Genomic DNA, 11,736 nt, shown 5'->3' on the forward strand with positions numbered 1-11,736 from the left:
TGTCCTTGTCATCCCAGGGAGGTGCTGCACGAGGGGATCCTCCATCCCTAATCCCCTGCAGGGAAGGAACCTCCTGGGTTTTTTGACTTTTTTTTTTTTTTTTTTTTTAATGCTGAGGCTGCCGAGCGGTTCCCACCCTGGGCAGCCGCATCCCCTCATGGCGGGGCCGCGGGGCAGGCCGGGACTCGCCGCCGCGCTCCTCCCACCGCGTGGAAGATCCCGGGCGGCGGGGCCGAGCCGAGCCGAGCCGAACCAAGCGGGGCCGCTCCGCCACCGGTGACGGGGCTGTGGCCGGGGGTCTCACCGAGGTCTCACCGCCCCTGTCCAAGGGACTACGCGCCCCAGAGCCCCCCGCGGCCGTGCTGCGGCGCGGGGCACTGTGGGACTTGTAGTCCTCTCGCGGGCTCAGCCCCACCCCGAGCAGCGGCCGCCGCCGCCCCCGCGCACTACATCTTCCGTCGGGCACCGCGGCGCGCCCGCGGGCCGCCGCCGGAGACATTTGCGAGGCGAGTGTCTCCAAGATGGCGGCGTGGGGAAGGAGGCGCGCGGGGCCCGGCGGCACCAACAGCGGCGGCGGCCGGGACAGGTGAGGGGCGGCCGGGCCGGGGCCAGGGGCGGCGGGGGCTGCGGGGCTGCACTACCCGCGGCGGCCCCGCGACCCTGTGGCAAGGGCGGCGGCGCCGCGAGGGGAGCGTGGCCGGGCGGGGCGGGCGCGGGACGCGGCCGCGCTGAGGCGCGGAGGGGCCGGGGGCGCTCGGCGGGGCCGCGCCCGGGGAAGGTCAGCGCGGCCCGCGGCCTGTCTGGGGCAGCGCTGCCCGCGGCGGGATGCGGCGCTGGGGGCCGGGTGCAGGAGGGCCGGCCCCGGGAGGCTCCTTCCGTCCACGGCTATTTTTAAAGGCGGGGAGGGAGCGGCGAGTCCTCCAGGGTGACCTCCTTCTGCCGGGGCCGCGGCGGGCAGGCGGCTCGGTACCGCGCTCCGGCCAGGACAGGCTGGAAATACCCACGGAGCAGCGGTGGAAGTTTGGGAATTGCAACTCTAAAATGGGAAAAAATGGATAGAGGGAAATCTGATAGAATCAGTTAGGTTCGAAAGACCTCTGAGATCATCGAGTCCAACCTGTGACTGATCCACACCCAGCGCAGAGCACTGAGTGCCACCCAGTCTTTCCCTAAACACCTCCAGGGACGGTGACTCCACCGCCTCCCAGGGCTGCCCATGCCAGGATTTAATCACTCTTTCTGTGAAGAAATCTTTCCAAATGTCCGACCTGAACCTCCCCTGGCACAGCTTAAGACAGTGTCTGGTCGAGCTGCTTTAAAATCTGTGTGCACAGCTCTCCACCTGCTGAAAATGTCTGGGTTTATCCCGCATTTCCTGACGTTGGCATTTTTCTGTTCTGCCCCAGGGCTGACTGATGTAACCGGCAGCTGCTGAAAGCTGCTGCAGTGTTTTCTGAGTTTTCCTTTGTCCTGCCGCCTCGCCTCGAAACTCTGATATCCCTCTTAATTAGAAACTCTGATATCCCCCTTCATTTGTCTCGTGGCTTTTGCTTCACTTTGTTCCCTTGCTGTGATCCAACTGCGTTTGCTTTGATGCTGTTGAATCTACGCAGCCAAGGAGAGCCACAAGTAGCCCTGAAAATTCTGGCGCTAATGTGAATTGCAGGAATGCTGCCTGTGTTCAGGGAATTCAAAAGTAATTGAACTGGAAGGGCCAATGGAATTCATGTATCAGCGTGGTTTAAATAAACAACTAAGAATACCACAGTGGTAAAACTGTCTGCACCCAGTGCTGGCACTGCCCCAGCACAGGAGGTGGGGAGTTTTTATGTGCATCTTTCATGTGGCAGACGTGTCCTGCCAGCAGAAGGGAAGAGACAGAATATGGAAAAGAACACTTAATAACTTCAATTATTCTTCCAGGGTGAAAACTGATGCAGACTTAAAAGTGAGTTGTTACTGTGCAACTTCATCTGTGACCTGTACAATAATCTTAATTGTTGTTTGAGGTGTTCTTTTTTCAAAGCTGTGATTGCTCTTGATCTCATGATCAAAAATATTCCTAAACACAAGTCACTCCATGAACCTGCTGCATGCATGTTTTTTTCCTTTGCCAGTGAGAAGGGTATGGAAGAGAACAGAACAGCAGATCCTCCCCTGAGCAGCATTTCACAACCTCCATCAAAAGCTGGTGGTTCTTTAGGCCTCACCCTGTACAAATGTTACAGGAGGATAATTCCAAAAGGTGCTGGGTGATGTCAGCAAGGTGCTGCTTCTTCCTGGCAGCTGCAGAGCAGGAGATGTGGATGTCTGGGGCTCTGCCTGTCCGTCAGTGGCTGATCCCAAACCACACCTGCCTGCTGCAGCGCGGGTTGTGCAAAGGCAGCGCTGACAGACCTGATGTCATCACATGATGACATGTGCTTTTTATAGGTGAATACAGTTTTCTTACTCTGGGCAGGATTCTTGTCCAAAGACACGTTCCTTTGAACTGAATGTGCTGATCCAGTTTTCCTGGTAACTGAGCTGCTTCAAGGAGTGTTTGTAGTTGTGAGCCAGCCGCTCTGAAAGGCATCTGTGTGTCGGAGGTGGTGTGAGGAGACTCAGCACTGAATAAAATCCTGTCTGCTGTGAGACTACAGCAGCTTTCATTTAAAATTATTTAAAAAAACAAAAGACCAGCATATCTGTGGAGACTAGTCCCTTTACAAGTGACTTTATAGATACAGAGAAAGCTATAATTGGTTAAAAAGTGCTTTCCTTGCTCAGAGTGAATGTAAGGAATTAATTTCAAAGGATGTTGACTGTGAACTCCAGCTGGCTCTGTTGGAGAAATAATAATGTTAAACAAAATAACCAAAAACACTGAAGGGAACCAACTAAACATTTGTTTTTCTTCATTCTGGATAGACTCTTTAATGGAGCCTGTCTAAAGGGAATTGTTAATCTGTAGACCAAAACAACTTTTCATACAGAACAGACACTAGATTGTACTGGGTGTTTTTGTATAAAAAGCAGCCTGGTGCCACCAGAGCAGCGGACAGCATGTTGTTTGTTCCCCTGGGAGATGTTCTGACAAACTCTGGAAAGAACAGCTTTCATGTCATCACCACTGCCTGCCCTGGCTCCTCTGTGCCCTCCCAGAGCTCTCCTTTCGCTACCTGCACTGCTCAGATTTCTGCTGCTCTGCTTGCAGCAATGATTGACCTATTTCCATCAGCCTGGCTAATCATTAGTTGACTTAAAATTGTCACCTCCTTGGTGTCTGGGGGCTGGATTTGTTGTAATGGTCTGGTGATGTTTTCCTTAGAGTTCAGGGAATGTTGTCCCTCCCTGAGGCTGTTTGAAGAGCTTCCCAATGTTCTCCTGTCCTTTTTTTCTATTTGAATTAAAGGTGCATCTGTGGAATTCAAGTCTTGCTTTATTGCCCTGCATTTCCTGTTCTTCCTCTGCTTGAGTGCCCTTCTTAAAGCCCCAGGCCTGACAGCCCTGGCTGAGGGCTTGAGCCTGGTAGATTGTGGGGACTTTCAGCAGAGAAACAATTCTCCAGGTGTTTAGGGTGGGATGTGTTTGTGCTTTCTGTGCACCATATCCCGAGTAGAAGCACACTGGGGAGTATGACTGGGAGGTGGTATATTCCACTGAGAATTAAAGCCAGGCCACAGCTCTTTCCTTCATCTTGAAATTAAATTAAATTTCAGGAAGGATTTATGTTAGAGGGAGGGAAGTTTAGTGTTTGGAGTTGTCATGCCTTGACTCTGTTGACTTCCCCCAGCTTGGCTGAGGTGCTGACAGTACTCCCAGACATGCTCTGGCCATCTGAAATGTCCTTTTTCTGAGATCTTGCACAGCCAGCATGAAACCCCTCTTTGCACTGCTGAGCTGGACTGTGTGTGCTGCTTGTGACCAGGTGTTATCACACTGCTGCAAGCTTCTGCTTTATAATTTTTTTTAACTTATCAGACTGGTCTTCATTTTCAGTTAATCTGATGGTTCGGTGCTCTGAGCAAAACTCTTGCCCAGGAAAGAAAACTTTAACAAAACTTGACCTATGTGTTATAGGAGGGGCTCAAAAGAACTTTTATTTTTGCCCAGAACTGTACTTGAGCTTTGTGCAGCTTAAGATTGTTTCCAAGTGTGATTTTTGAGCATTTGCAAAACTGAAATAGTTGGATAACTTGAAAGCCTGACCAAAAGTCTGTCTGGCAAGTGCCATTAAGTTGAAGGGAACAAGCTCAGGAGGCTCAGTCCTTGGTAAGAGGATGCTGAGGGCTCTCCCAGGATGTTTTCCTCTGCCTTGTTCTCAGTGCTCTGTTCCTTTGTTTCTGCTTTTGCCACTTGGCACCTGGCAAAGCTGAATGAAGGTCTTGTCACATGGAGTGACATTGTGCCTCCTCTTTGGAATATTACTTATTTCTTCATCCATAAACATTATCCAATTGAAATTTTAATTTACCAGGCAGGCTGCTGTTCATAGGAGCCTGCTTCCAAGGTGGAGACAGAGAAATGGAACTGCTCTGAGGACTGGAACTTCAGAAGAAATCCTTCCCTGTGAGGGTGCTGAGGCCCTGGCAGAGGTTTCCCAGAGAAGCTGTGGCTGCCTCTGGATCCCTGGAATGTCCAAGACCAGGCTGGGTGGGCTTGGAACAACCTGGGGTAGTGGAAGGTGTCCCTGCCCATGTCAGGGAGTGGGACTGGATGGGCTCTGAGGTCCTGTGCAACCCAAACCATTTGAGGATTTGATGAGCTGCTGGAGCTGCAATTGTTCACCCTCTCCTGGTGCTCTCCCATATTTCCATGTTAGGAAGACAATCCAAATGTAATTTGAAGCTTACTCTATAGCTAACACAGACACTTCTGCCCCTGCTGCTGCTGCAGCTCTGTTAACAATGGGTTCCTTATTTATAACTTTGGCTATACCAAAATTTGACATAATTGAATTTTAAGAGATTTATATCTTGCTGTGCTGAACAGCTGAGAGTTCTGTCACATTCCCTCATCCAGGCATTCATTCAGCACCAGGAATGAGACACTGAAAGTTCTCAAATGCAGAATGCCTGAAGCTGCAGTAGAACAAATATTTGGATGTAAGGCCTAGAACTATTCCTACAGAATAGCTGTGCCACTTTTTAACTGTGCTCTCTTAATAAGAGTGGGGAGGCAGATTCTAAAAATAATTTGATTGGAAAATATTAACAACTGCTTTTAGGCTCTGATCTGTCCAGTAAAGAACCTGTCAGGCTTCTGAACCTGGCAGCATTTTATGTCTTCTGGCATTAGGTGCTCTCTGGTTATTTACTATTCTTTTAAGTAAAATAGAGTTTATATAAAATCTCCACACTTGATAATGGTGGATGCCAGCTCAGAGTTGCTTGCACAGCTCTGCAGTTGTGTTTGTCATGGCCAGGGGTGGGTGACAAGCTCCAAAAGGCAAACTGCACGGCCTCCAGTGTTTGAGCAAATCCAGTTGCTTTGACTGGATTTGTTGGTGTGCAGCTGCTGTGTTCAGTGGAAAGGCTGTGCCTCTCTGAAGTCCTCAGCTGAAACCTCCTCAAGCCCACATATCAGTGTCTCTTTCTGTATCATCTGAAATGCAAACAGTTTTCAGCTTTCCATGCTCCAGGGGCAGCCAGTTCTTGTGTGGAAATAATAGATGATAACCCCACTTCCCTGAGCAGAAATAGAGACTTGCTGCCTGCCTTGCTGACTCTTCACATGTCCTGTTCAGCAGGTATCTTCTCATTTGTCATTTTTTGGATTGGCAACTTCAGCACTATGATACAGATTTATTCTTGGTTTAGAGGACTCTTGGAGAAACAGCACAGTTGGGGGGCAGACATTTTCAGGGATGAAGCCTTTGTGCTGTTCAGTTCCCAGTGATTTTTTATTTTTCCCAGCAGAACATACTTTAAATTCTGCTTGTTTTGGCATTGGAGTACTGTGCTTTTCTCTACTTAATTGTTGTAAAGCCCCAGAGCCTGGCAAGCCAGAAAATTCCAGAGGAGATGGACAGTGCTGCCTCTGGGCAGTGTGTTGGATTCCTGCTGACAGGTGGCTGTTTGTGGTGTGGCTCTGCCTGTACAATGAGGGAAAAAAGGAGTGTTCAGGGGGCAGAACAGGCAAGAGCTGAGCCAGGAGAAATGGGGCTGAGTTAGAAGCTCAGTTCCCATGGCTCTTGAACAGGCAGGGAAAGCACAGGCTCATTTCATCCATGTTTTCAGTGATGACAGGGACATCTGCAATGACAACAACTGTGCTGTCCCTGAGCCTCTGGGAAGTTCTTAGTTGAATTTGGATTCTGCTTCTCTATTTTGCAGACCCATCTGCATGTTCCCAGGTATTACAAAACACTGAAAGTTCTCCTTGTTGGAAATATTAATTTTGTCTGGAGGGTTGTGCTAGCACTGGGGTTTGGCTTCCAGCTTGAAAATGCCTTTCAGCAATAGCTTTTCCATGAAGTCATTATGCCCTAGAAGTGGTTTCACAAAGTCATGGGTGGTGGTTTGCAGTTACCTTCAGCCTCTATATGTCTTTTGCAATGAAACTGGAATTTTTGATTTGGAAGAAGCTGCACTTGGAGCAGCTGTTATCAGGAAAAAGAATCCTTGGCAGGAGCCATGACCAGCTGTGTCCTTGGTGTCAGTGTAAGACCTGCTTAACTGGCTTCTTGTTAGAAACTCCTTATATGGCTCCTGTCTTTGTCTTTAAATTCTTTTTCTCTAAATACCTCTCAATTCACTGCAGAACATCAGAGCCCACCCCATCCTGTGCTGAAAGGGTTAAAGGTAATTTTCCCAACAATGTCTGACAAGCTCATTGCCCTAAAGAAGCCCCTGGCATACATGGAATTAAAGTGGATTTTTATTTTTCTTTCTACCCATGAACAGGCCAAGGGGGAAATGCACTGCAAGGAACTCAATAACTACATTGTAAGTTGAGTTTTCCTCGTAGGTTATATAAATTCCAGCTGGACTTTTAATGAAACTGCTTATGACTCTGCTTTGGGAGAGGGTGGTGCCTCTCAGGTCCTGCTGGTTGATGTTTGCTGCTGTTACAAACCCAGCCATGTCTGCAACAGCTTGTAATTTAACAATATTCTTGATTACAGCTGGGCACTGCTCAATCCCCTTTGCAGCCTGAGTGGAGCTGCACATTAAGGATAATGTCTGGCAACAGCAGCTTGTGAATGTGTATTTTTCTCCCTTATTTTCCAGTGCATGCACATAAGTACCACTGTACTAATGGAGCAAAAAGTGCTCATTCTGTTCTCCACATCAGTGTGTTCCTCCCAGTATCACGGGGGTCTGAATGCTGTTGGGATCAGGCAGTTTTGTCTGCTGTGATTAGGTCAGATGTGTGATTTGTTCTCCTTCTGCTAAAGAAGTCTGCTAGATATTTTTATCTTTGCTAGGCCACGTGTTCAGTTTTGCTCTGGTTAAGCACAAGTATGTCAGAAATATTCATTTCTGCTTAGAAGGGAGGATTTTGCCTGATTCTGATGGAGAGCTTTTTACCCCTTCTCAGAGCAGGTGAACATTATAATCCTATTTCTTAGCAGTCTGCACCTGAATGTAGCTGCAGATATAAGGTGATGTGGTGAAGAGGGTGGAGGGAAGGTGGAAAATGATGTGACATTAGGTAGCTGAAAGCTGCTGGTCCAATTTAATCCTGACTCCCCTGAGTAGGAAATATGCTGCCAGGTCAAGTGAGCAGCTCTTCCTTTAGTGCTTAAGCCTGCCTGGGTTAAAAACTTGTCTTGCTTTGCTGCATCCCACTTCAGGAGGGGGAGTGAAGTGTTCTGCCACAAACAATGCTGTGCTGCATTCTTCACCTTCCCTTTCAGCAGAGTTCCTTGGCCATCCTTGTTGGATTTACCCTGGAGTTACTAGGCTGTGTTAGTATGGAGGACTAAATAGAAAGCAAATGTGTTCATCTGGAGATGCTTCCCCTCTCCAAACCTCCCAGAGCAGCTTGTCCTCCTGATCAATGAGCTGCTTGTCTTGGTTTCTGTGAAAGCTCCTGAAGTCTGTGTGGTTTGTTCAGTGATGTGTTGTGGTCACTAAGGTGTGACACTTCTGCTCTCTCCAAAGAAACTGCTTGGGTATTGGTGTGAGAAACCATTGCAGGACTCTTACAAGACCCTATTTCTCAAATTGTTCTAGATCCTCCAAGTTAGGAAAAGGTAAGAAAAATACGTTGCCTTCTTTTGGGATGAATTATTGTGCAGCAGGAGTGATCAGCTGGTGTGAAATGAAGCTTGAATTGAGAAGCTGCTGGCTGTGAAGCAGAGGCAGTGACCTTGAGGGGCTGCTCTCACTCGGGGCACTCGTGTCCTGCTCTCCCAGCCGGGTGGGTGAACAGCCCCGTCCTTCAGCCCCGTAGTTTTAATTCTTCATTTCCCCTTACCAGGGTGACCTTGTCCTCCACGGAATGTTACATTGTGCACGAGATCTACAACGGGGAGAACGCTCAGGACCAGTTTGAGTACGAGCTGGAGCAGGCGCTGGAGGCGCAGTACAAGTACATCGTGATCGAGCCCACGCGCATCGGCGACGAGACGGCGCGCTGGATCACCGTGGGGAACTGCCTGCACAAAACAGCCGTGCTGGCGGGCACCACCTGCCTCTTCACCCCCCTGGCACTGCCAGTAGATTATTCTCACTACATCTCCCTGCCCGCTGGAGTGCTGAGCGTGGCTTGCTGCACCCTCTACGGGATCTCGTGGCAGTTCGATCCCTGTTGCAAGTACCAGGTGGAGTACGACGCCTATAAACTTTCGCGCCTGCCCCTGCATACGCTCACCTCGTCCTCCCCCGTGGTGCTGGTGAGGAAGGACGACCTGCACAGAAAGAGACTGCACAACACGATAGCACTCGCTGCCCTGGTGTACTGTGTAAAGAAGATCTATGAACTCTATGCTGTATGACTTCAGCAGGGAAGAGAGAAACCCACAAAGACAAGTGTATTAAGACTCCCACAGTAATGTTTTTGTTTTTCCTCTTTGAGAAGCGGTGGAGACTGGGAAGGATTTGGTTTAATAGAGCTGTTATTTTTCAAATAACACATCACTGGTGCACCAAGGTTTTTCAGTTCTTCGTTACACTTGAGATGTGGATGTGTGGTGACTTGAGATCCGTATGTTAGGCCAGGGGAGTCCAATCCAGCAGCAGAATGTCAGTGAAAGAAAGCAATAGAAAGGAGGGGTGTGAGAGCTGCTTTCTATTTTTTTCTTTTTTTTTCTTTTTTTTTTTTTTTGGGAAACATTTAAGTATATTGTTTAATTGTATTACACAGAACCAGCCAGAAGTTATCATTGACCATTAAAGGATGAGAATTTGAAATGCTCAAGCTCTCTTGTCACTGTTATCATAGTGATATCAAAAACATTCTAATCAGTTCTTGTAGGAGTTCTTCCTAAGGTGGATACATCTCCTCTGAAATGCCTTGAGCCACGTGCAGGGCTGGGGGTGCCAAGGTGGAGCCTCCCTGTCCTACCTTTGTGCTGTGCCCTGACCACACAATTCCACTGCTTTTGCCTGGAGCACAGGAGCTGCCTGCTCCTGAAATTTTAGAATTCAGTCCTGTGCATTAATTATTTTTTTAGCTCTGAACTCAAAATCTTCTTCTTAGAATGGGAAGCATTTACTCTTCTGTGAGAGCTGCCAGTTATTTTTGAAAGATAGGGGGTTGCTGTCTGTAATCTCCTCCCAGCACATGGAGAATTAGGTGTGGCTGGCGTTGGCAGGGCCAGCTGGGCACAGCTCCAGGTGTTACATTTGGAATGGGAGAGCCAAGGCCTGCAGTGAGAGCAGCCTGTGCACCGTGTGCTCCCTGCCCCAGTGGGAGCTGCAGCCTGACCTTCACAGCTGAAACACTGACCTTGGAGAGGTCAGACCCCAAATTCTGCCTTTCTGTCTTTATCTCCCCACAGCAGGCACCAAGGACTCTCCTTGTCCTCACCTCCATGGGCTCTTCTGACCACGGTTCTGACTTGTGCTTCTCTGCTGGGGCAGTTTTTCTGTGAGCAGGGCATGCAGCCCATTGTGTGTGTGCTGGACAAACTGGGTTTGCTGGGTGTTCCCAGCCCTTAGCACCAGCACAGGCAGCTCTGCTGAGTGGGCTGGAGGAGCTCCAGGGGCAGTGAGACATTTCTGAGTGGCAGCAGCCCTTTGTACAGTGGCTGAGCTCCTTCCCTCCAAGGTTAAAAGAAGCTGGGATCCAGAGTGTCTATTTATAGCAACAATGTACAGTTGCCTTGGCAGAGCAGAGAAATGCAGCTACTTCATCTTTCAGGCCAGGCTGGGCAGGCTGCCCTTCCACCCTGACACGTTTCCAGAGTCCCTGCTGGATGGATTTGAAGCCAGTGGCACATCTGCCACAGCTAATACAGCTTATTGCTACAGAAGGCCCTGAAATACCTTTGTGCTGGCCACACCAAATGTTCCTGGTATTTTTTTACTCTCAGGGCTATTAGTTTCTTTCCTGCACCAAACTTCTGGGTCCTGGTACTTTTTGTGTTAAGCTTCCCCTGGTCTGGAACGATCACTATATCAAGTTCCCTAAATGCATGGCTGGCATCAGAGACTTGAGTAAAAATTAGCAAGTTTCCTGGGGTAGGTCTGACTGAAAAACACAGCTGTTACTCCATTCTGAGGTGGAGGGGCAGAGGGGCTTGTTTTCCAAGGAATCTCAGTGATAATGTAGCTAAAAATGCTTTTTAACATTCTGGTTTTTAGTCAGTCAGGGCTGTAACTGTGCAAGAAGGAGAGGGGTCTTGAAGGGCATTTTAGTGCACAGTGAAATGGTAAAACAACTTCCAGGAATTCTCATCCATGTGGAGTGGTGCTGCCTGTGCTGTCCCCAGTGCCAGCAGCTCAGTGGGATCAACAGTGGCTGGGGACAAACCTCCCTTGAGAAGCCCCCACACTTTGCTGCCCACCCTGCCCATTGTGGACATGCTCTGCAGTGTGAGCATTCCCCTCATCACAGGGAATTCACTTCCAAAGGGAATGGCTGCACTCTCAGCAACCTCTGCCTTGGAGCTGTAGTTCCCACAGCAACTCCCCACACATCATTTTTCCCTCAGGCCTGATGTGTTTCACCCTCAGGGGCCTGGATGGGAGCACAGAAATGCAAAGCAGCTCCTCAGTCCTTCCTGGGTACCCACAACCTGAAACACCAGAACGTGGAGCAGCTGAACAAGCCTGGCAGGAGCACACATTTCACCAAGAAACTGAGGATGTGAGCATGGGAAACACAAAAGGAAAAGCACAACTAACAAGGTGGACAAGGTAATGCCTTGCTTTCCTATCTCAGCAGGAAAAAAGTGTCTACACACCTGAAAGCTTCAACTTGAGAATCCAACCCCAGACCTTTCCTCAGCCACAGGGAAGGTGGCAGATGGATGTCCTGACAGAGCAGCAGCATTGTCATCATTAAACACATCCTGCTTCTCAGAGATCATTTGTGAATCTGTAGTGGTTGAGAAGAGGCCTTTGGAAGGAGAAGGTCCTTTTGAGCCTGCACACCTGTATCAGAGTTTGTGTGACCAATCCTCTGTGTGGATTCACACTGTGTAAGCTAACAGTCCCATAAAGAGGGCTGGAATAAAGCATGTTGTTCTGCAGCTACTGCTGGTACAATAGCACCTTGCAGGGATGCAAGAAAAAACAAAACCCTCCTGCTTTCCCTTCCTCTTATGTTATGTGCTGTGAGGAGCTGGAGTAGGCCAAGGGA

General features: G+C 49.1%; 1 protein-coding gene across 1 annotated transcript; it reads left to right on the forward strand.

Annotated features, from left to right (window-relative positions):
* The first annotated feature begins 484 nt into the window (after window positions 1-484).
* On the forward strand, window positions 485-9,348 carry TMEM11 (transmembrane protein 11). Its single transcript, XM_033074068.1, has 2 exons — window positions 485-586; window positions 8,410-9,348. Exons 1-2 carry the CDS (start codon window positions 522-524, stop codon window positions 8,924-8,926), a joined length of 582 nt encoding a protein of 193 aa, XP_032929959.1. The 5' UTR covers window positions 485-521; the 3' UTR covers window positions 8,927-9,348.
* Window positions 9,349-11,736: the final 2,388 nt, after the last annotated feature.

This window comes from Catharus ustulatus, chromosome 16 (assembly GCF_009819885.2).
Source record: "Catharus ustulatus isolate bCatUst1 chromosome 16, bCatUst1.pri.v2, whole genome shotgun sequence".
Classification (NCBI taxonomy): Eukaryota; Metazoa; Chordata; class Aves; order Passeriformes; family Turdidae; genus Catharus; species Catharus ustulatus.

Bases quoted from the DNA above. Each gene is read 5' to 3' on its own strand.
- TMEM11 (XM_033074068.1), top strand. From the start codon at position 522: ATGGCGGCGTGGGGAAGGAGGCGCGCGGGGCCCGGCGGCACCAACAGC. The intron at 587-8,409 runs GTGAGGGGCGGC...TCCCCTTACCAG, and splicing joins AGCGGCGGCGGCCGGGACAG to GGTGACCTTGTCCTCCACGG.